Source organism: Stegostoma tigrinum, chromosome 20 (genome assembly GCF_030684315.1).
Source record: "Stegostoma tigrinum isolate sSteTig4 chromosome 20, sSteTig4.hap1, whole genome shotgun sequence".
NCBI classification, from domain to species: domain Eukaryota; kingdom Metazoa; phylum Chordata; class Chondrichthyes; order Orectolobiformes; family Stegostomatidae; genus Stegostoma; species Stegostoma tigrinum.
The window spans coordinates 1,941,223-1,966,952 of record NC_081373.1 but is presented as its reverse complement, the minus strand read 5'-3'; the positions used below and the strand labels follow the sequence as shown (position 1 = coordinate 1,966,952).

The following is a 25,730-nucleotide window of genomic DNA, read 5'->3' as shown; positions in this document are numbered from 1 at the left end:
TCACTTCTTGGTCTATTTACATATTTTATATCTTGGGCAGTACGGTGGGAAAGTGTAGGGGGCTGGGTCAGGCTGGGATGCTCTTTGGAGGTTTGGTGCCGACCCAATGGGGCAAATGGCCTGTTTCCACTATGGTATCAATGAAACTCATGATCCTGGCTCAATTCTTAATTTCTTGCTCTAGTTAACATTGGACAAATTAAATTTTGGCTACAGTTGTTAATTTAGTGTGAAATGTACAAAGCAATAGGTTTGGTGAAAAAAATAAAATACTTCCGATGTTGGAAAACTGCTATACAATCTGAAACTGTTGGAAATATTAAGCAGGCCTGATGGTACCTGTAAAATGAATTAATATTTCATCCTGAGGCCTTTAATTAGAATCTTATTGCCTGTTCAATTATGCACTTTATTTGTCATGTTCTAAGCCCCTTCTAATGAAATGACGGTCATCTCTCCATTTTCAGACTCTGTTTTTTAAAAAAATTGCGACCGTGATTAAAGTTATGATGTGCTTACGTATCCTTTTTAGTTTACCATCTATTTTTGTCTATTCTCCAAGTATATTGGGTGTTGTCCTAGAGTAAAAGTACAGTTGCAATACAATTGGTTGCAATATATTCAGACAAAATATAATGCATTGTATAATTTCCCTTCATTAGTTGCCTTGTACAATTTAAACAAAATAATATCTGTTCCTTCCTACAATTTATTTAATTTTCTGCAACATTTAGCTATCTGAAAGAGTTTGTCTCTTTAAAAGTTTGGCTAGTGCCACATTTTTATGAAACTGGTTAAGCCTTTTCTCCACTGATAAGAGTTTGCAAATGTAATTTAGTAATAATTGGTCGAGACTTTAAATAGAGTTATTGCAGCAGCAGTGAAGCATGAATGTGGTTGCTGCGATGTTGAATTTGGGATTCAAATGTGCTGTAAGTGCAAACATCTCTCAATCTAGCTGTCCTGTGAATTTAACCATAAACATGTGCTTTTATTTAGACTTTAAAATAATTTTTTCTTCTCATCATTGTAGAGGCAGGAGGGCAATATATATTGGCCCCATTTCTGAAGAAGGGCCTAGGCCTGAAACATCAGCTATCCTGCTCCTCTGATGTTGCTTGGCCTGCTGTGTTCCTCCACCTCTACACCTTGTTATCTCAGGCAATATATATTCCTAGTTTTGTTTGTTTTAATCTATTTATGTGTCACTTGCACTGGTTTCTTCTTACTCCAGCACTTCTCCATTTCTTTCAAGTTACCTGTTGGCCATATTTTAGCTGTACCGAAATACTTTAATGGAGCCGTTAGCTGCAGAGGGCTATTATAATAGTTGCCCGCGCATGCGGAGCAGGTCCAAAGATGTCGCTAAACCTGAACGCATGTGCAGACAATGTCACTCTGTTCCTTACATTATACTGTCAACATCAGCTTAATTTAAAATGTTGAACCGTTAACCAGGCGCAAAAGTATGCATTTGCCTCTTGGTGTGGCTATTAAAAGAGCTTCTAATGCACTTCTCCATCAATGTAGCCAGCCAGCTGGATGTTTTTGCGCATGATGATTGGTTTGATGGATAGTGAACAGATTGTTGTCCTTGAAGAGTCCCATCAGGTAAGTCTCACTGGTCTTCACCAGAGCCATAATGGAAGTATGGGTCTGTCTCAAAATCCTGATTGATGTTTTGCAGGATGGAAACGCAGTTCACATATGCTGCTGGCTGCATATCTGGTAGTGGCCGATCTCCCTCAGAGCCACTGTACTGGGTCTGTAGCATTTTGACATCTTGATCTTGCCCTTGGCTGAAGCTCCTTTCTGGGTCACACTGCTCACTAGCTGTTTGAAAAGCTTGCGCTAGGATCCATTTGCACTGTGATTGTGGCCATTTCCGAAATGGATTCAATCCTCGCCGTTTGTCACTTTAGGTCTCATTTACATGATCAGTTTAAGTTATTTTAAAACATGTTATGCAATATGTAGATACCTATCAATGTGAACTTATAGGTTTTATCCCATTCTCCTATCAATTCATGTTCAGGGCAAATATGACTTATTATCTTTTAAATAAAGCACTGAACTGAGTTTTTCTGCAGTTAACCTTGCGCAAACTGACACTAATTTGAACTGGTATATTGACTTTCAGCAATGTAGAATATCAAAGAAGCATTCAGTGCAAATTGTGTATTTTAAAAAAAGGCATTTTCACATGCTGTGTAACTATATTTTGAAAAGTATGATGTGAGCCATGATATAAAACACAAATACAAGTAATCCTTTAGGGCCAGTATAAATTGAAATTACAGTGGACACAAGGGTGTGCCTTAGCATGCTGATTCATCCAAGTAATTTGTTTTGAGTGAAACAGGGTGGTAGGTTAATTTTTGGACATTTCAGCTCTGAATTATGTTTGTCTTTCATGTAAAGCAAGTTCAGAAATAATGTCAGGCAAATATTCCTTTTTATTTATTCATGGTATGTACACATCACTGGCAAAGTCTGAATGTCTTTGAGATGATGATGGTAAGTTGCTGTCTTGAATTAACTGTAAGGTTTTGGAGTAGATCTGTAACTTGGGTTTTGGGTGTTGAGGTTGGTTGGCTCACCAAGCTGGTTTGTTGTTCCGTAGACGTTTCGTTACCGTGCTTGGTAATGTCGTCAGTGCAGCCTCTGATAAAGCATCAATGTGTTTTCCCGCCTGCTTTTTAAATTCTGGGGTCCGTTGCGATGGATTGCCTCACTTCTGGATTTCCTCCATCGTGAATATATATGGGGTCGAGTTCAATGTGTTTATTAATAGCCTGCTTCGTGGAGTGCCATGCTTGCAGGAATTCTTGTGCTTGTCTCTGCCTCGCCTGTCCCAGGATCTTAGTGCTGTCCTAGTTGAAGTTGTGGTTCTCCTTGTCCATGTGGATTGAGATGAGTGAGCACTGGCCATGTCTTTTTGTGGCCAGTTGGTGTTCATATACTCACGTTGTTAGTTTCCTTCCTGTTTGTCCGATGTAGTGTTTCTTGCAGTCTCTGTGAGACCCTGCAAGACAAACTAACCACGCTTAACTACAAAAATGACAACAACAGAACTGACACATGGATAAGGAACCTTTCCGACAGGAAACTGACAGACATGGAAAAAGCCGTTCTCCCCTGGGGAATGAACTACAACTTCAGGGACACCACCAAAATGGAATTGCTAGCTACACTGGAAGCCACACATAAGACCAACAATGTCAACGAAGAAACACAACAAAACTATAGAACAGACAGTAATCCCAACACTAACCAGAAAGTGGAAACTCGACACCCTCAACAGATGGGAAAGACAAGCCCTGGACAGATTAAAAAAGGACAAAAATATCACTATATTACCTGCAGACAAAGGGCGCATGACAGTGATAATGAATAAAAAGGACTACATCTCCAAAGCACTGGCACTGCTCGCCGACAAGAACACATACCGATCAGTACAGACTGACCTGACACCACAATTAGGCAGCAAAATCCTATACACGCTACAAAGACTTAAACAAACAGGACGTGACAAAGTTGATTGTTGAGGGAAAGGCTCTAGATGTCATATGCATGGACTTCAGTCAGGCGTTTGATAAGGTTCCCCATGGCAGGCTGATGGAGAAAGTGGAGTCACATGGGGTCCAGGGTGTGCTAGCTAGATGGATTAAAAAACTGGCTGGGCAACAGGAGACAGAGGGTAGTAGTAGAAGGGAGTTTCTCAAATTGGAGACCTGTAACCAGTGGTGTTCCACAGGGATCTGTGCTTGGACCACTGTTGTTTGTGATATATGTAAATGATCTGGAGGAAGGTGTAGGTGGTCTGATCAGCAAGTTTGCAGATGACACTGAGATTGGTGGAGTAGCTGATAGTGAAGGGGACTGTCAGAAATTACAGCAGAATATAGATAGACTGGAGAGTTCGGCAGATAAATGGCAGATGGAGTTCAATCCCAGCAAATGCGAGGTGATGCATTTTGGAAGATCAAATTCAAGGGCGAACTATACAGTAAATGGAAAAGTCCTAGGGGAAATTGATGAACAGAGAGATCTGGGTGTTCAGGTCCATTGTTCCCTGAAGGTGACAACGCAGGTCAATAGGGTGGTCAAGAAGGCATATGGCATGCTTTCCTTCATCGTTAGAAGTGTTAGAAGCGTCCATACTACTGTGCTACTAAATTGGATGTGGTTTTTGCTTTGAATTTCTCTGAATTTTTAAAGAGTTTGTTTGATCAATAATTTCTATGTAATATTTTCCAACAAAGTTCATGGTATTTGAACAGCTTTCATTTTAAAGAAACATTTATTGCTTCTTATTCAGAGCTTCATTGTTTTTCAATTTGAATGCCTATAACGTGCATTTATTTAAAATCCTTTTTCAGATTGGACCGGGTCTATACTTGTATTCTATATCATCTTCCTACCACCGTATAGTAGTATAAACTTTCTCCAGGAAGAATTAATATGACCACAGCAAGAAGGCAGTATTAGCAGGCCTGTTTCCTCTGAACTGAATCCAGTACTCTTGTGCCTGTATCTGATAACATGGCAGAATTCATAATTGCCATTTTTGTCTTGAAATTGGCTGCTGATATTCGTATTTCCCAAAGTGGTGTTCCCTCACTCTGGTGAGACAGTTTCTGCTATCACAAACAACCAGGGAATTTAGGTGAAAGCGAAATATTGGTTTGCATAAAAATCGTATTACATACTTTTAGCCTTGTATAGCAGTGCGAGTCATTAACATCCAATGTTTGTTTTATTATAATGGATTATGCCATTGCACAGTGTGATCTGGTAAGTGCTCATCCAAAACGACTTGTATCCAAGGCAGCATTGCTTTACAAAAGCAATGTAGTGTAGATGCTGTAAATCTTAAATAAAAACTGATAATACTGAAAAGTCTTAGCATTTCAGTCCGCAATTTGAGGAGGGAAACAAAGTTAACATTGTGGACTGGTGATGCCCCTTGATCGAACTGAGGCACAAAAGAAATAGATTTGAATAAATGGAGGATTAAGAACAAAAAGGAAACTGTTTGAAAGGCTGAGGGATGTCTGGAGGCAGGTGAGATTAAGTAACAAAGGCCAAAGGGTGTGGCAGCAAGTAATGTACTTCTAAACTGTCTCGATGAGGGTATGAATGATTGGACAGCAACTGCCTCAATGCAAAGTGACAGAAATAAAGGGAAATGGGGAGATGAAAACATCAAACAAAGTAGAAGCTGAGAATATGATCTAAAATTTTTGAACTTAATGTTGAATCTAATGCTGAATTTAAAGATAAGGTGCTGTGCTTTGACATTTATAGTGAGCTTCATTGGAACACTGCAGCAGAACAGTAGAATCAGGAACAGGAACAGGCCACCTGGCCCTTCAAGCCCGCTCCGCCATTCAATCAGATCATGGCTGATCTTTTCCTAGACTCAGTTCCAATTACCCACCCGATCACCATAACCCTTGATTCCTTTACTATTAAAAAAAAACTACCTTAACTTTAAAAACATTCAGTGAGGAAACCTCAACTATTTCACTGGGCAAGGAATTCCACTGATTCACAACCCTTTGGGTGGAGAAGTTTCTCTTCAACTCAGCCCTAAATCTACTCCCCCTCATTTTGGGGCTGTACCCTCTTGTTCTAGTTTCACCACCAGTGGAAACGACCTTCCTGCTTCTATCGTATCTATTCCCGTCATGATTTTATATGTTTCTATAAGATTCCAATGAATATAATCCAGTCTATTCAGCATCTCCTCATAAACTAACCCTCTTAACTCTGGAATCCACCTAGTGAATCTCCTCCGCACCCCCTCCAGTGGCAGTACATCCAGGAGCAGGCCAAAGTCTGAGCAGAGCAAGGCGGAAAATTGAAATGATAACTAATAGGAAACTCCGTCATGCTCATGGAATGAATGGAGATGCTTTGCAAAGTGGTCACCCAGCTGACATTTTGTCTTCCCTAATCCAAAGGAGAGTACATCATGAGCAACAGATGCAATGTACTTAATTGAAAACATAGATAATTTGCAATTTCACTTGGAAAGAATCTTTAGAGCCTTAGATGCTAAGAAGGGAGGAGCTAAGAGGTCAGTCTTTGTATCTCCACTTGCGTGGAGAGGTGCTGTATGAAAAGGGGGGAGTGTTGGGCATGACTGAGTATATCTGTATTGTTCTTTTAGAAATTTTCAATACAAGCTTTTCAGAAATCTGTAAATTCTGAATGTTACCTTTTATATGTAATCATGTACCCAACAAATCAAAACCACTGAGTGCTACATTTGCTGTAATAGTATTTCAGGCATTGGTATGAGATTTCCAGTTTTTATTGACGTGTTAATAGTTCACATGGTTACCAAAGGAGAAATGAAAGTGGAAAGAATTTGATTTTATGTAGCAATTTTCATGACCTTCAAGGTATCCTGGTGATTTTACAGTGATTTAAATACTTTTTGAGGTATAGTCACTATTATAATGAAGCCAGCTTATACATAAGCAAGTCCCACAGACAATAATATAATGATGACCAAATAACCTCTTGAATAAAGATTGACTAAGACACCAGGGTGTACTCCCTATCATTCTTTAAATAATGCCGAGAGATTTTCAAATCCTCTGAGGGAGCAAATGGGGCCTCAGTTTACTTGTCAGAAAGAAGGCCCTTCTGACTGTGCAGCACACACTCAACACTGCACTAGAGCTCGTACCTAAATTAAATGCTTTGTTCTCCAAACTGGGTCTTGAATTCACAACTGCTGTGACTCTGGTGCAGTTGCTTCAAGATAAGGTGCAATGATGTTAATTTATACATTGGCTGCTGAACTTCTAAAGCTTCCACACTTTTTGCATGAAGCTTTACCCCGATAGGTCATCTTGTCTGCTGACGTTCTATTTTGGTAGCTGGCCTTGTACTTAAAGTTCAAAAAATGTTTTTAAACCATTTTAAACATATAAACAGGAAATGGTCAAGTGTTCTTTTTGACCAATATCTGAAATCAATTTTTGGTGATAAATCCCACAGAGCATTTCCTGTGTTCTTATGGCTGCACGTACTGCAACATTTGTGTTTGCAGACCTGTGCCTGTGTCTAGATATAGCATTAAGTGGTACAGGTTAGTCCCCTTTTAAGCTACAATAAATATTTTTGTGAAAAGTTGCTATATTCTGTTTTGGAAGGCCCTGACGAACGGTGCAAAACCCCTTAAAGCTGTGCTTTAACTTGACTGCTGCTAACCATTCTCTGCTCTGTGGCAGAAGTCAAAAATTTCAGGTGTCAGCTGTAACTCAGCTGGACTTATGAGTCACCAAATTCGTTCACATCTTGTTTCAGGGCTCCACAAAAATCTCGCATAAATGCTGTTTGATTTTTTTTTCCACAGTGGTTAATTTTAATTTTGTGGGATCTAAACATTTTCACATTGTACCAAGATTTTAGTATTTCACTTGGAATGTGGATGACAATGGCTAGGCCAGCATTTATTGCCCATCCCTTGTTGCCTTTAGGGCAATTAAAAATCAAACAAAATTGCTTAGAGCCTGGAATCACATGTAGGAAGCCAGGTAGAGGCAACAAACTTCCTTCCCTAAATAGTGTGTCAGATGGGTTTTATGTCAGTCAGCAATGGTTGTACGGTTACCATTTGATTAGCTTTTAATTGCATATTTCTATTGAATTTATTTTTTTTATCTGCCAGGGTAGAATTTAGACTGGTGCAATGACATTGCAATTTGCCACCAACTATACATGCTATTATTTATTTCTCAAGTTGCAAAGTGCTTTTGGTTGATGATATAATTGAGTTTTGGCAGTTTTAAATTTTTTAAAATTTGTACCTATATAAATCAGGTCATGTGAATCAGTGCGTGATGACATAGCTGATGGTTTGAATTGCAGTTGGCCAAGAGTTGTGCTCTTGTGCTGACATAGGAACTGGAAGCTAGTTTTAAAAGTGGGGAAAGTTATAACATTGACAGTGTGAAAGGGGCCACCTTCTCTGATCAAAGCATCTTTGGATTGTTGAAGGAAATACATTAAATGGAAAATTATAACTGGATGAGAAGAAATGCTGAATCTATTTCATATAGTAAGTGGTGAATTTAGTCTATATTTGCCACTCCTTAGATGAGTTCGTGGAGCCACATTTCTTTTAAAGTCATGAACAATAGCTCATTATTATAGATCAATGAGAATGAAGGGTTAATATTTCTGTTAGGTTGCCTCACAAGAGGCTTCTACATATAATAAGACCCCAAGGTATTAGGGACAAGGTACTGGCATGGATAGAGGACTGGCTGACTGGCAGCAGGCAGAGAGTGTGGATAAAGGGGTCTTTTTCAGGATGGCAACTGGTGACTAGTGAAGTTGTGCAGGAGTTGGTGTTGAGACCTCAACAATTCATGTTTACACTAATGATCTGGATGAAAGAACTGAAGGTGTTGTTGCTAAATTTGTACATGAGGGGAGGTGGAGGGTCACGTAGTGTTGAGCAAGTGGGGAGGCTGCAGAAGGACTTGGACAAGCTAGGCAAGTCCAAGAAAAAGGACAAAGAAATAGCAGATGGAATACCATGTAGGCAAGTGAGAGGTTATCCACTTTTGTATGAAGAATAGAGGTATACACTATGTTATAAATGGGGAGATCTGTAATCAGAAACACAAAGGGACGTAGGAGCCCTAGTTCAGGATTCTCTTAAGATTAACGTGCAAATTTATTTGGCAGTTAGGCAAATGCAATGTTAGCATTTATGCCAAGACATCTAGAATACAAGAGCAGAATGTACTGCTGAGGCTGTTTAAAGTTCTGGTCAAACCTCATTTGGAATATTGAGCAATTCTGGACTGTATACCTAAGGAAGGATGTACTGGTGTTGGAGGAACCCAAAGAAGGTTTTTAAGAATAATCCCAAGATTGGGGCATGATTTAGGATGGTTGGGGACTCTGGGTTTGTACTTCATGGAGCTTAGAAAGATGAGTGGGAATCTGATTGAAACGTTTTGAAATGAACAATATAACCTAAAACTTTTAATATGCCCTCTTGCAGGAAATTTGTCCAGTCTGAGTCGTTTGGGCCTGAGATACAACAGGCTGTCGGCTGTACCTAAATCATTGGCGAAATGTAGTGAACTGGATGAACTTAATCTAGAGAACAATAATATCTCCTCATTACCTGAGGTAAGCATTGGATAGAACGGCTGCAAAACTCGAACTTGTGGAAGTTCTTCCTGAAAGTTAATTATAATTTATGCATGTAATTCTCTAGTCATTTAAAAAAAATGCCCTGATTCTTTGAGCCACTTAACATTTTTTCCACCACATTTCAATACTGTGAAAGAACGGCCAGGAGTATTCTTTATTCTTTGAAAATAAACTCAGTTCTAAAAATTTTTGAGTTTAAACTGAAGTACATTTTCCAGATAACACCTCAGGAGGTCAGAACAAAACTGGTAGCCAGGAATCTGGAAACACATTAGTTTGATCATTTTTATTTTCTACTCCCTCTCCAGAAAGCTGGAAGTGTGAAAATATACCACCCCTCACCACAGCAAATGCAGTGGTTTCATTTGGTTGGAGCATTTTGTAAATGGCAGTATTCAGATATGGGAATTGATTACTGAATATGGAGCATGTGTGGAGAGAAGGTAAGTACATGTTATGGGTGAAAGGTGCCAGCTAACTAAGAGGGGAAAAGAAGCAGAAAATAGGGAGGTCGTAGAAACAACACAAATACTTCCATTCAAATTGTTGCACACTGAGTGAGGTTTTAAAATACACCAAAGATTTGGTTCTGACATCGAATCGTACAGGTCTACAGTGTAGGAAAAGGCACTTTGGCCCATTGAATCTGCATTGTTTAAAAACATGTTCCTACCTGTTCTAATCCCATTTACCAACACATGGTCCATAGTCTTGTATGCCTTAGCATTGCAAGCACGCATCTACATATTGCTACAATGTAATTAGGGTTTCTGCTTGCAGACACTCGGCTGGTGGCAAGAATTATTATCAAACAATTGTTTGGAAGTCTCAAAAAAAAGTCTAAAAGTACATACTTAAAAGTAATGGATGACTAATTTAGACAAAATTAATCTTTTACAATAGTCATCCCCCTGGCTAAAAACATATTGCATTTAGTAACACATTTCCTGTGATATTGTAATGAATCAGAGGATTTACTGTATTTATAACAATGGTGTGTTATGCTTTACATTATCAAGACTACTGAATTATACTAGGTCAAATCAATAGTGTATGACAATTCTTTGTCTTAATCCTTCAAGCATTTTGAATCTAGCAGTATGGATACTTTGCTAAAATATTAATGACAAGACTGGAAATTTCTAGTTTTGCAGTAATTCTTAAGATGATTTCTTGATGCCACGACAGTCAAGCACATTTACATAAAGGCACTACGCAAGTATAATGTTCCAAAGTATTTCACGGGGTCAAAAAGCAAAATATGCTACTTGCGATTTTTAAATGTTCAGATTGCTCAAAGAAGTTGCTTTCCTTCTTTTAAGACACTTCTTTAAGAAAAAAATCTATCCAAGAGAAGAGGCATGGAGGCAGAACTTCAGAGCATTGGACTAGAACATTGAAGACACTGTCACTGACATTGAAGATGGGGGAGGCGATGGCCCAGTGATATTGTTGCTGGACAGTTAGAGCAGCCACACAGATAATGTTCTGGGGACCTGGGTTCCAATCCTGTCACCACAGATGATACAACTTGAACTCAATTTAAAAAAGTTCAGTTAAGCGTCTAATGATAGCCATGAGTCCATTGCACATTGTCAGGAGAAAACCATCTGGTTCACTACTGTCTTTTCGGGAAGGAAACTGCCATCTTTAGCTGGTCTGGCCCACATGTGACTCCAGATCCACAGCAGTGTGGTTGATTCTTAACTGTTCTCTGGGCAGTCAGGGATGGGCAATAAATGCTGCCTGCCAGTGACACCCTCATCCCCGAATGAATAAACAAAACAAAAATTAAATTCCAGAAGACTGAGGAGCCCAGAATATCTAAGGATAATGGATTGGAGGAGATTTGAAAACAAAGATGAAAATTGAAGATGTTTGGCTAGAAATCAATGTAGTCACTGAGTCCAGAAGTGATTAAATGAATGGGCCTTGATGCGAGTTAATTGAATAATTTAGTGTCTTGAATATTCAATATAACATACAGTGGAAAAATATATAATAACACCATGCGTTAGCGCCATTATCATAACTTAAAATTGAAAAAAGAACAACTTAAAGAATCCAATTTTTCCTTCTCCGCTGCCAGAGCCTTGCTCGAGGCCACACCAGCCCACGCCAGGCAAAGTGGGTGCAGCAGAGATTTGGATGACCCTAAGTTTAGAAGATAGAATCTGGGAGGCCAGCCAGGAGTGTGTTGGAATAATCATTTTAGAGGTAACATTGGCACGAGCCGAGGGTTTCAGCTGATAATGTGCTGAGACAAGGGCAAAGCTAGAAGAAACTATAAATGGTTTAGGCAGTCTTGGTGATATGTGATCAAAAGCTAGTCTCTGGATTAAATCTAATACCAAGATTGCTCATTTAGTTTAGACCTTCCAAGGGGAAGAGTGGATTTTTTGATGGGGTAATGTAGTTTAGGGCCAAGAGCAAAAATGATGGCTTAAGTCTCGTCAATTGGAGGATATTTACCTTCATTTCATTAGTGGATTTATGGTGTAGTCATCTGATGGTTGAGGAGTTGATGGAGGTGGCAATGATGCAGAGTTGGATTCATCAATATACAAGTGAAAATACTATGTGCTTTTGATTGAAGTTGTCAAGGGGAAGCAGAGAGATGAAACATGGGAAACCAGGGATAAATCCTTGAGGACCACTAGAGGGGTTCAAACATGGAGTTCTGGGAAAACTGGTGTTGGCCTTGTAGGTGACTAAAATGTTCGATGATTTTGGAGAAGGCAGGAAAGTTGGAAGAGGAATGGTAGTTTACAAAGATGACGGAGTCTAGGTTTAGCTTTGTTGAAAAAAGGAGTGTTAATGGAAGGTTTAAAGGAAACAGACAATATCTGAAGCCTAAACAACTAACATGGAGACTAGAAGGGGAAATTAAGTGATCAGAAGGTGCTGGTCTCATAGACCAGATTAATCTGGAGAGGCTGTGAGAGGAGAAACTGGAGAAAGATGTGAGCCCATGGCTAGTGTAACAGTGGACATCAGGGAAAGTTTGGATCAGTGGAGTTGTGGAAAGGAAGGTCGCTGATTGAATAGTCTCTACCTTGGTGATAGAAGCTCATTAGTTCTTTGTACTTGTTGAAGGCAAGGGTGAAGGTGACAGGGGAAGGATTTAAGATGATAGTGTACAGTAGGGAAAAGAAACTAAGACTGTATTTGTATTCCTGTACAGTGGAATAGAGAATTGCTTTGGCAGATGTGTGCAAGTCCCAATAGGATTGTGGTCGAGCCAGACCCAGGGATGAGCAGATAACCAGTTGTCTGCTGTATCAGTTCAAATCTGTGTACCTTGGAAATGAGGACCATACCAGAGAAGTGGCATGAGTGCAAGAGTACAAATACAATTCCCAAAAACTGGGATCATTGGGATTGAGACAGTCCCAGATTTTGAGTTAACCTGGGTTTTGTACATCTAGCCTGTATAGTGCCGCAAATAATGCAGACCCTGAATGTAATAAAGATTCACATGTAAATAGTGAAGAGATCAGGATCCAGGTTAAACTGAAAGTCAGTGTTCTGCCTAATGCCTTTGGTCTTGCACGCTATCTCATTAGAAGCCTTGAACTGTAACACCAGGTTGCACCTTCTTCAGAAAATGTCACAGATTCCAGTGATGATTGAGGCTGCCTGAACCACATTGCAATCTCCAGCAGTCTTGAGTTGCTCGCCCGAATTGCATACACTTAAAGACTACCTGGCCCAAAGATGTGCAGGTTAGGTGATTTGGCCATGCTACATTGCCGCATAGTGTCGAGGGGTGTGCAGGCTAGGTGGATTAGCCATGGGAAATGTGGAGCTATAGGGTTGGGGTGTGAATCTGGGTGGGATCTGTTTGGAGAGTTGGTATGACTTGAAAGGCCAAATGGCCTGCTTTCCACACTGCAGACATTCTATGATTGATAACCAAGACCAACAAAAGCCCGAAGAAGAGATTTCTTGAAAGACTGGGAGAGTAATTCTGCCTGTCAATGGGACTAAAATGTGGAAGATAATAAAATGTGAGGCTGGATGAACACAGCAGGCCAGGCAGCATCTCAGGAGCACAAAAGCTGACGTTTCAGGCCTAGACCCTTCATCAGAGAGGGGGATGGGGTGGGGGTTCTGGAATAAATAGGGAGAGAGGGGGAGGCGGACCGAAGATGGAGAGTAAAGAAGATAGGTGGAGAGAGTATAGGTGGGGAGGTAGGGAGGGGATAGGTCAGTCCAGGGAAGACGGACAGGTCAAGGAGGTGGGATGAGGTTAGTAGGTAGATGGGGGTGCGGCTTGGGGTGGGAGGAAGGGATGGGTGAGAGGAAGAACAGGTTAGGGAGGCAGAGATAGGTTGGACTGGTTTTGGGATGCAGTGGGTGGAGGGGAAGAGCTGGGCTGGTTGTGTGGTGCAGTGGGGGGAGGGGACGAAAATGTGGAAGCCCCTGTTTTGAATATGCAATCTAGAGACAGCAGAAGAAATAGAGTAGATGGATAATCAATTTTCCCTGAACCTAATGCATAGAACATAGAAAAGTACAGCACAGTACAGGCCCTTCGGCCCACTATGTTGTGCCGTGGATTAATCCTAATCCAAAAATAAAATAACCTAACCTACATTCCCCTCTATTCACTGCTGTCCATGTGCATGTCCAGCAGTCGCTTAAATGTCACTAATGACTCCGCTTCTACGACTACCATTGGCAAACTATTCCATGCGCTCACAACTCTCTGGGTGAAGAACCTCCCTCTGACGTCTCCTCTATACCTTCCTCCCTACATCTTAAAACTATGACCCCTCGTGGCAGTGAATCCTGCCCTGGGGAAAAGTCTCTGGCTATCGACTCTATCCGTGCCTCTCATTACCTTGCAGACCCTGGGACTGTACTAGCATGTCAGTTCAAAAATGAAAGGTTTTTGGATAGCCAGATTTGACATGCTGTACCTCTAATTATTTTTGGGGGGGGGGGGGGTGGTGGTGGTGAGGATATCAAAGATGGAGATAAAATCAGTAGCCGTAAAAAAGTTATAATAAAGTGGAAAAAGGCTAGGCATTTTGATTTTGTTGAAGCTCATGTGAGTGAACTGGTTGATTATTTTTCAGCAAAGACACTGAAAGGAGTAAGGTTGAGTCATAGAACATGGCCCACGCAGGTGGTGAGCATAGTGATGGCCTTACCTGTGATTGATATAATGGGAGGAGTGAAAGTAAGTGATGGACAGAATGAACCTGGAGAACTTGAACCAGGTCAGGGGGACAGCTGTGAATATGGATTGAGGTGTTTACGTAGAGGGGCATATTTAGGAAAGACTAGATCGCATTGAGTCGTGATGGAGGTGGAAATCAGAGGAAGGCAGTGAAATTATCTTGAAGGTATTTTTGTACTTCAGAGAATGAATGATGGTGCAGAACAAGGTGAGATATTCAAAGAAGGGAGGACTTCAGAGGGGTAGTGGGTCAGGCCAAAGTGTGATTTGGTGATAAACACACCATGGTGACAGTATATCTTGAGTAGCTTTTTTCAAAATCCATTGTTTCTTGTACTCTGCAATGTAACCACTGCTGTTTTTTAAAGAAAACGTCAGAAATAAGTTAATGAACTATTTGCTTCAGTTAATTACCTACTTACTGGTGCATCCTGAAGGATGGCTGCTGAACTCAAAATATTAACTCTACTTTCTTTCCAGCGATGATTCCCGACGTGCCGGGTTTTTCCAGCAGTTTCTGTTTTTTGTCTCCGATATCCAGCATCTGCAGTTTGTTGTTTTACTTACTGGCGAGTTTGTTCGGATCTCCATTACGTTTAATTTCAGAGCTTAGTTCAGTGCCTCATGCCAATACGTGGTAGTTCTGAGGAAAGGTCATCAGACCCGAAACATTAACCTTGATTTTTCTTTACATATGCTACCAGACCTGTTGAGCTTTTCCAGCAACTTGTGTTTTTGTTTCTGATTTACAGCATCTGCAGTTCTTTGTTTTTATGACAGTTCTGTCTGACCTTAAAATCAGAAGATTATAGTAAACTAATTTATCCTTAAGTAGCCACTTCCTTCAGATCTAGATGATCCTGCTGAACAAAGGTTTCACGGTAATTTAAAGTAAAATTAAGTGGTGTTGCCTGAGAACTGAGCATGGTCTTTAGGCTCAATTGCTCACTGCAGAAAATCTAAGGGAAATCCCTCTTTGTTGTAACATTTAAAGTAACCTGTGCGGTGGCTTTTTCCACAGTTGTGGTTTGGTAAATTTCATAGATCTTCTGGTACCAAGAAATACTCTGGGGAAGGTTAAATGATAGTTTTGACTCTGTTTATTGGGCATACTCTTGTGTATGAGTTTTCATGAGATAATGGACAGTTTGTAACTTCTCAGTATGGTTAACCTCATTCGGTTTCTCACGAGTTCCAGTTTTTGATTCCTAAATTTAAATGATGTGAAGGTTGTGTCCATGTTAAAATGTACGCATTTTGTGTATTTTAAAAATTTGGTGAGCTACTTCTAGATTAAGAATTGAAGCTTTTTTTCCATAGGTACTTAATGCAATTATTTAATGTTCTTTAAAAATACACACTTCCAAAAAGGAGGAAAAGAGACTTATCAATATTAAATTAAACCCTCCACTCCCCCTCTCCTTAACACCCCTGCCCCTATTCCTAACTTTCCTCCTTCATCTCCCCCTCTCTCTCCTCTCCCTTTCTACTCACAGGGCCTTTTGTCAAGCCTTGCAAACTTGACCAGCTTAACATTAGCAAGAAATTGCTTCCAGTCGTATCCAGTTGGTGGACCCTCTCAGTTTTCAACTATCTACTCTCTCAACATGGAACACAACCATATCAACAAAATACCTTTTGGAATATTCTCCAGAGCTAAAGTGTTGAGTAAGCTGAACATGAAGGTAATTATTGAAGCTTATAAACTATAGGGAGAGGTTCAACCTGATTCTAAAGTTTGAATTCTGCTAGCAAAAATAGCTCTGAACTCTGTCTTCTAAAGGATGAAAATTTAAACTGATGAAATATTGTTTCCTGAAATATTGCCAAGTTCTTGATCCGGTCTATTTTGTCATAGTAATGGGTTGACATTACTGTTGGAGTTACTTTTTGTGTATATATTGCTACTGTTCATAACTGATCTATTTGAAAATTTCATGTTTTTTTAAAGCCTCAATTTTCTGCCTGTCGACTTTTAAACTTCATTATCTGTTTTTCAGATTTCAGCAAAAATTGATGTGTGCATTAAAAATGCTTCTTGACAATCAGCTGACATCCGCCCTGCTTTAGTTCTTTGGCTAATCATTTACAATTTTTCATTACACTAATCTGACTTGATCACCCTTTCTGGTGTTGGAATGCATTTTGAGCCTTGGCTTTCGTGTTTGCCTAAAACTAATTTCAAAGGCTCCCATTTTCCTGATGTTTTACCGCCTTTATCTAACTACCTTGCATACTAAGTTTGACAATTATGCCATTTCAAGTACAAATCTAGATGCCATTGTTCATATTTCATAGTTTTTACTTCTAATTGATCTCAGACAAAAATTAAAGCTGTTATTTAATCAAGATTATAATTTTGGCAGGAGTGAAGTGAGTTTTCTTCAATGTGGTTGTCAAAAAATCATCTTTAGTTAAAACTGGTTTACTCTCCATTTATACAATGTCAGTTTCTCCCATTTCTCAGTAGATGATCATTCCCAATGAACTGATCATCACAGTTGGACATTAGCAAATTTATCTGCAGTTTATTTTGTAGAATTTCTTCAAGTGCTAATTTTGGATTGTTTGTAAAGCCATCACATGGGCCAGGAGTAGGACAATGCAAAACTTATTAAAACTGTTTTACTGCCACCAGTTTAACTTTCATAAATTGATGCACCACTTTGAACGTTAAGGGAGAATTCAATCATCAAAGTAAATTGATTGTTCCTCTTTAATCATTGATTGTGGAACACAATATCTTGCAAGATATTGAAGAACCTTCCAGAAACCACCCAAAAATGAAGGGCTGCCTCGCTTTATTGGGCAGCATAATGACTCAGTGGTTGGCACTAGTGCTTCACAGCACCAGGGACCTGAGTTTGATTCCAGCCTCTGGCGACTGCCTGTGTAGAATTTGCATATTTTTTGGGTGGCTCTGCTGCCTCTCAGCGTCAGGGACCTGGGTTCGATTCCACCTTTGGGTGACTGTGTGGAGTTTGCACATTCTCCCCATGTCTGCGTAGGTTTCCTCCAGGTGCTCTGGTTTCCTCCCACAGTCCAAAGATTTGCAGGCTGATTGGCCATGCTAAATTTCCCCTAGTGTTCAAGGATGGTAGACTAGGTGGGTTATAAGGAGATGGGTCTGGGTGGGATACTCTGAGGGTCGCTGTGGACTTGTTGAGCCAAAGAGCCTGTTTCAGCTCTGTAGGGGTTCTATGAATTAAAAATAGTCTTGATCAAAAAGTTGGTCCAATGATTTGCTTAAGAAAATACCCACTTAAATTTTCTTTGTGGTTGAATGATATGCATCCTGGCTCCCCGTAGGACAATCAGCTAACTTCACTTCCACTGGACTTTGGAACCTGGACAAGTATGGTCGAACTGAACCTCGCCACCAACCAACTCACAAAGATTCCAGAGGATGTGTCAGGACTAGCTTCCCTAGAGGTGAGAAAGCTGATTGCAATATCTTACTAATTGCTCAAAAGCTTTAGTTGAAAAGTGAAAGTGCGAATAGTTATATATTATACATTTATAGAGGGTGTAGAAATAATTTTAGGAAATATGGCAGGAAAATCTTGATTATTGTTAGTCTTAATTGCTGAAAATTAAAGATATAACAGTGCAGAATTTCTTTTGCATTGTTTGGAGAAAGTGAAACTAGCTAAAGTGTCTTTCAAATGTTATGAAATAAGATTGAGACTCTGTATCTTAAAAGTGACTGCATAGAAAGTAGGAGCACCCCTTTGAACCTGCTCTGTAGATCATTATGATCATAATCGATCATCCAAATCAGTAGTTTGTTCCTGCTTTTCCACCTATTACCGTAATAATAAGAATCTGCCTTCCTGTTTTTGCTCCCAAAGTGGATAACCTCACATTTATCCACATTACAACGTAATGCTATGCACTTGCCTACTCACTCAAGTTGTTCAAACCACACTAGAACACTGATTCATCCTTCCCACAGCTCACCCTCCGAGCCATATAAGTCAGATATCTTATGTCTGATTCTTCCATTTAATTTATTGTCTTGTAATTATTACATTTCTACGGGTCCTGTATTTTCAGAGTGGTGAGAAAAACCCATGTTTGTTCCATTTCAATTTTTAGCCTGTAAGATTGAATGAGGTGAAAAGACAAGCTGACTAGAACAGTATGGAATCAATTCAGTTACCTCACAGCAAGCAATAATGTTAAACGGAGACTTTTTCAGTTAAAGTATGAAAAATCCTGAACAGATATGGGACCTAATTCAAATTTAATTTTCACCAGAATGATCTTCAACTATGTTGATTATGAACTATGCACAGTTTGCTCATAAGCTAGTGACCAGAAATAGTACTATAATACTTAAGCTCTCAAACAAGCTCGAGACCTTGACAGTCGGAAGCTCTTAAAAATTCATATGTAATTTGTTTTAATTAATAGCTGTGTTATTGTAAGGAAGGCCAACAGAAACTTTGTACTTAAGAGCATTGTTGTGTATTGAAATAATTCATGTCTAAATTTGAAGAAATTGTATTTTCATCTTGGATCAAATTCCCTGCCCAAACTGTTAATGGGATCAAAAAAAGAAGTGTTTAAGAAACAACAGTGATGTTCTTTGTAAAGTAAATGTTGCCATAGTTCTAGCAGACCTCTATCTTCAGAGATGATTGGTGGTTTGGCCTAAGGGTCACCATGCCTCAGGTGAGGAGCGAAGTTGAGAAGAACAGTGATAACCTCAACCAGAGCAGGAATTGAACCCACACTGTTAGCAGAGTCCTGCATTGCAAATCAACCATCCAATCACTTGAGCTAAACAATTCCTTTAGCACGTGTGGAACTTGAAGATGTATCCACATTTTTAATTTAAAAACAAATAGTTGAAACGTTCACTTTGTGAGTAAGATAGAAAAAGTGAGTTTTTAAAATAAAGTACCATGCTTTCCTCACTTCTAATGGGGTCCATCTTAGTAACATGAAATTTGAGAGAGCATTTGACTTTATTACAGCAAATGCAAGTAGATTGAATTTTTCTCCACTGGCCAGCCTGTTTCTTTATAAAATTGTCTGAATTTGGTGCTCAATTCAATATGAGAATCCTTTCTGTCAAACAGAAAAGAATCAAAACTCCTGAACTGTGACTCAGACTATAGAAAGATGTTAAGACTTAATGCCAGCTTGGAGCTTTTGTTACTTGATTTGTTTATTTTTAGTAGCAATTCTGAATAAAATGACCCATAAACACTAAGTATAAATTTATTCCAAAGCACCAGCTGCTGTATTTCCAGATCTATCAATCACTCGTTTTCTTGGAAAATCTGTACAGAAAGTGCTATAAATCCTTGTTTTCCTTTAATCCTGATGGTTCATTCATGGCTTATTCTCCCACAATTGCTTTTTTTTCCAAAAATAATTAACTTCTTTGACTCTAAATAGTTTTGCTGATCTTGCCAAATATTATTTTTCTGTTTTGGTATTCTTTTAGTTTCTAATGCTATTTCAGCATTATCTTGAAGAGATATGCTTTTGAATATGTTATTGTCCAGTTCAGTTTCACCTTTATTCCTGGAAATGATCTTATCTAGTGAGCAGATTATCATGTGATATGAATTTTCACTTTTTTTTCCCCCCCCAACAACTGAGTGTTCCTTTAATAAGCAATTGGGAGAGCCGTAACACAGTTGATGTATAAAATTCAAGTGAATTTACTAACCCTTGTGTGGTTTTTGTTTAGGTTCTTATCTTATCAAATAATCTTCTTAGAAAACTGCCTCATGGCATTGGGCACTTAAGAAAGCTACGAGAGTTAGATTTGGAAGAAAATAAGCTTGAATCTCTTCCAAATGAAATTGCTTATCTTAGGGATCTGCAGGTGAGTGTAAGCTTGTAAGTCCAAGGAAACAAACCCATCTTCCGTAACACTTTTGTCCATTTGTGCTTAAGCTTATGCAATGTTAGCTTAATCTTCAAATTTTCTCCTAGAGTTTTCACTAAATTTTTACTTCTGTTGATGGATTTTGAAGTCTTCAGTACCCCTGAACCCATTTCCCTCGTTCTGTTTGGAGCGCATGGCATTAAGAGAATTTTGACTTGAATGTCTTGCTACTGTTCAATAAGGTGCACAGTTTCATTTAGATTTGCTATGTGTTAAATTGTGAGTATGCTTGGCTAACACAGACAATTAGGGTATTAAACATCATTGGAAGTTTAGTAATAAATGTAGAACGTGAGCCTTAAATCAGCTTGGCTTTGTCGCAGAATATTTGTACCCTGAACATTTATCCTGAATTTCTTCCTACTTGTCAAGTTTTATGTTGTATATAATGAGGAGTAAACTGATGCACAATTGGGTAACTTCTTCAAAAGAGAAGGAAATAGTTACAAAAATTGAATGTTGAGAACATTCAAATTGTGAAATTATTATTGTTAACTCAGCTTTTATTCCCTCTTGGATTTCACAAACAGGGCTGCCTTTTAGCATGTGATGATTTTTCGAGGGTAGAGTTGTGATCTTGGTGAAATGCTAAATAACAGCTGTATGACTTGCTGGGTAACAAATATTCTTTAAATGACAAATTGCCACCCTGCTTTAAAAATTACCAATGTACCTCTTTAAAAGGCTGCTAATGTAATAATAATTTATTAAGGGAGATCATGAATGCCCTTTACCTGATGACATGGAGTCATGTCATGAGGACAACAGATCATATATTTAGATGACAACAATGTATGCTTTTTAAGCATTTCTAAAGTAATAAAATGCCACCAAGGTAAAGAAATATTAGGTCAAATCAAGTGTTATGGAGTATCTCTTGGGAGAGATAGCGAAGTAGAAAAGTGTAAGGATTCCAGGATCTGAAAGTGCAACCTTAAATTCGGGTGGTGGGGGGTACTCAAAAGGGCCAAATTACATTAACATAGATACTTCAGAGGGTTGTGGTGCTAGGAGAGTACATAGAATAGGGGACAAAACCAAGAAATCTAACTAAGGAGATTATAGGCTCAAGTCCTGTAAAAGTCCCAGGATTCGAGCATTTTAAAAAAGAAACATTTGGCTCGCTCCAGCAAGTCAGTGAAAGCCTTATTTCGAATGAGAGAATAAACAATCCACCATCTACTTTCTCAGGTAGACGTAATAGATGTCAGAGATGCTATTCTGAAGAAGAACGAGAATGTTATTCTTGGTATCCTGGCCAATGTTCATCTCTCAGTCAGCGCCACAGAAACAAACTACCTAGGCATTTTCACACTGGTAACTTGCTATGTGCACATTGACTGCCATGATTAAAGTGAGCACTTCAAAAGTCCTTCACTGAGTGTAAAATGCTTTGCATTTATAAATGCAAACCTTTTAAAACATATAGGTGGGAAGGAATAAACAATTATGACATTTAAGCTTACTTATGGCACTTTTAAACTTTTGTTTATCATGAAAATGATCTTTTGCTAACTGAACTTGTATCTTTTACAATCTGAAACTTGTCCCCTTTTCTGTAAATTAACTATAACAGTTTATCATAGGGCTAACAATACTTGTACAGCAGTTTTGTACACAGGAGACTAAATGCTGTGTTCCTGGCAAATAAAGAGAATATCTCATTGTTAAATTATTACGACAGGCTAAATCTAAAAGTATTTTTATTTATAAATAAGTTAATTTTACAGAAGCAGCAAATCAACAGCAAGTAATTAGTAGAACAAGACTCGACTGAAATAACACTTGTAGTTTACACATCAGACCGCAACATAGTTTTGGGTTCCACGTTATAGGAAGGGCGTTGAGACAAAACAGTTCATGTAGCACTGATGCATTAAGATCTGTCTGGCATGAGGAAATATTTACAGGGAGAAAGACTGTTGCGAAATCAATGCAGTTTAAATTTGAACAAAGGCAGTTAGGAGAACATTTGGATTTAAAATCATAGAAGCTGGGATAGTATCGAACTAGAGCCATTCCAGTGGCTGAGAAATCTCAAGTTGCAAGTAGATAGATGAAAGAGAGAATTTGTAATTTGGCGCTTTTTGTAACCACAAGACACTGCGAAGCGTTTTGCAGAAGTGACTCACTAGTCGACCAGCAACCAGTGTGGGCATTGTATTGTCACACAAGCAACAATTGATGCAAGTAAGTCAGTTAATCTGATTTAGTGATGTTGATTAGGAGTTGCATATTGCCCTGCTCAACAAGAAACTATTCCATTCTTTTTCAGATAGTTTTATGGGATGATATACATTGACATGAGAGGGTAGAAAGACCTCATTAAACAACACGTAGACAAGAACATAATTCTGAAAGTATAGCACCGCGCTATCAGCCTAGTTAGGGCTAGGCCATAAACCCATGATCACCTTACTCAAATACCAGATGTTAGAACATGGAACAATATGGCACAGAACAGGCCGTTCGGCCCTCGATGTTGTGCAGACCTGTGAACTAATCTAAGCCCCTCCCCCTACACTATCCCATCATTATCCATATGCTTATCCAAGGACTGTTTAAATGCCCCTAATGTGGCTGAGGTAACTACATTGGCAGGCAGGGCGTTCCATGCCCTTACCACTCTCTGAGCAAAGAACCTGCCTGTGACATCTGTCTGAAATCTCTCACCCCTCAGTTTGTAGCTATGCCCCCTTGTACAAGCTGACGTCATCATCCTTGGAAAAAGACTCTCACTGTCCACTGAATTGAGGTTTAAAATTGACAGCAGAGACTTGCACCAATAGTTTAGGGTCTAAAAGGCACCATCTGATTTCATGACTGAGACTGGAGCTAAGTCTGTATTTAAGAATAGAATGAAGGAAAGTGGAATGAAGTGATATGGAAGTGTGGTTGGTGACTGCTCATGTAATTCTACTATTGGTTTGCACAGCTGTTAATGTTGTAATTTCTGCATTATTATTTGGCAAGCAGTTAAGCTCAATGGCTTCCCTATGACTTTGGTTTTCTTTTGGTAGCACCAAGGTAACTGCATCCTCTCGGGCGCAGATCTCTGAAGTCCATAGAAAATCATACTAAACGGAAAATGTCCTTTTCTAATTTAAAGTATAATGGAGCTCTGCTTCTTTCATGTTCTGTACTCTTTGCGGTGTCCTATGTCTCAGACCTCAAACCTAAACCTGCACGATTGCACAACTGATGTCTTTTAAAACAGTTTGCAAAACCTATTGCACATCATTTGGGTTTGAATTGTGTCAAAGTGCAATGTGCTGAAACTTAGAATCTTGCAGAAATATAGCCATGCAATTTGACTAATGCAGTGTGCAAAACTAACTGCACCATCTGGTAAGATGACAGATATAATTTCAGATACAAGATGTATCCTGGTATACCTAGGCAGGCCTTCCACTTAGGTATTTGCCGTCCTGTGTCTTCAGTTAGTATTGTAGTCCTTGCTGATAAGAAGTTTGACTGCCCTGTCACTGAATGTTTTGTGTTTTTGTCAGCGACACAAGTCAATGTTCTATTGCACAATCTGAACTCTGTAATGATTTGTGTTTCCTACGTAACGAGAATATGATCTACCTTGGAAACATTGTCCCAATTTTAAAAGTGTTCTGGTTAGTTAATTTTGATAATTGCTTACATTTAATTGTTGTTTTGTCCTCTAAAATGAGCTCCTCAGCCCTTATATTAATATTCTGATCTCCCTGTAGGCCTCTGTCAATACTTTAGGCTCCAGTGTAATTTGTGTAAACATGCTGTAGTTCAATATGAAGGCCCATTTCCCTGTTAACTTCAGAAAGCTATGATACTTCACTATTTTTAATGAGATAACCCCGACTTGGCTGCATTTTATGTATTTGATTGAGGGCTTGAGTTTGAATTTCATGAAAAGATCTTCCAGGTGACATTGCTTAGGTTGCTTGAAGTATTGTCTTTCAGTTGATAAGCATATCTGAAATGCATACAAATGAATTTAGGATGGATTGGTAGTATTGATGAAAAGTAGAACACCCATTTAGCATGGCAGATGTTCCGTCGCTTGAGTGATAACATCTGATACCATAACAACTTCAAGTGTTCTCCAATTTTGCATGGACAGATGTTTGAAAGTGTAAATATTCCTTCAACAGAAACTGGTTTTGACCAACAATCAGTTGACGACCCTTCCTAGAGGAATTGGTCACCTAACCAGTCTGACCCATCTTGGCCTGGGAGAGAACTTACTTACTCACTTACCCGAAGAAATTGGTAAGTCCATAACCTGTAGTGTACAACTCAAATACTATATTTTGAATTAGCATGTAATTGCTACCACTCAACCAATTTCCCAACCACATGGGCTTCTACTTTAGTTAACAATCTGTTTTGTGGGACTTCATTTATATGGACTTCCAGAAGGCATTTGACAGTGGACATAGACATTCCCCTGTCCAATAATTGCATCACCATTTGAAACAATTCAGTGAGATTTGTTAGGTACAAAATAAAAAGCAGAATCTCAAAAGTGGTAACCCTGGAGTACAACTTGCTCCATGTGAAGTCTGTCTTCATTACTTAACTCCTGAAGTCTAAGTATCTACTTTACACTCTCTCCAAGGCCAATATAACCTTCCTGAGGTGCAACGTCCAGATCTTAGTCTCTCCTGAGAGCCAGAATTTCAAGGTGTATCTGCATCCGATAAGATGTGCAAGAGATTATAACACAGGCTGGATAGACAAGGGGGTATTTGTCTATCTGTTGCTTGTTCGTATGTTCAAAACTCCTTTTAAAGCTTCACTCCTCCATTTTGCAGCTCTTGCCACTTCAACTGTTTTGTTCTGTATATGTACCCCTGTCTAAGGAATCCTGCACTTCTTTGCCTAATCCTTTTATTGAATGAACTGAAGGCAGAGCTTTTACATTTTTTGGTAGAGCACCCACTGAAGATGTTTACAAATTCCTGTCAACCTATAGAAATGTTGACCTGCTTCAAGAATGCTGCCCTGAAATCCAAAACAAACCTTAATGATCTTACAGAAAGCATTATATACAGCAACACAAGTGACATCTTGGAAATCCAAAAGGTATAATAAGATATAGATACTGATATTGTTCATCACTTGATTTCACTTATGGACCTACATAAACTATTGTTTTAAAAATGCGTGGGCTGAATGAATAAATATGAACCAAACACTTGCTCTAAATAGTAGTTCTGTGGAATCTCCGAAACACGGATTGTTTTAAATAGTGCAGCCGTTTTATGTTTACTGACATCTTGCACAGCTAAAGCCAGGTGATCTTGCACACAAATTATTCTCAGAATGAATTAAAATGGAGTATACATTTTAAATGATTAACTTGTATGGATTTATGTGTATGTTTTGGCAATCAACTCCATTCCCTCCTCACTTACATAGAACATAGAACAATACAGCGCAGAACAGACCCTT

At 39.0% G+C, this 25,730-nt stretch overlaps 1 protein-coding gene across 1 annotated transcript in view; it reads left to right on the top strand.

Moving 5' to 3' along the window:
* The window catches only part of shoc2 (SHOC2 leucine rich repeat scaffold protein), a 116,728-nt gene that overhangs the window by 82,142 nt on the left and 8,856 nt on the right, over positions 1-25,730 (top strand). Inside the window, exons 4-8 of the mRNA XM_048550990.2 lie at positions 9,038-9,168; positions 15,877-16,065; positions 17,690-17,812; positions 20,088-20,225; positions 24,428-24,545. Coding sequence (XP_048406947.1) covers positions 9,038-9,168; positions 15,877-16,065; positions 17,690-17,812; positions 20,088-20,225; positions 24,428-24,545 — 699 coding nt within the window. The remainder of the gene's footprint in view (positions 1-9,037; positions 9,169-15,876; positions 16,066-17,689; positions 17,813-20,087; positions 20,226-24,427; positions 24,546-25,730) is intronic.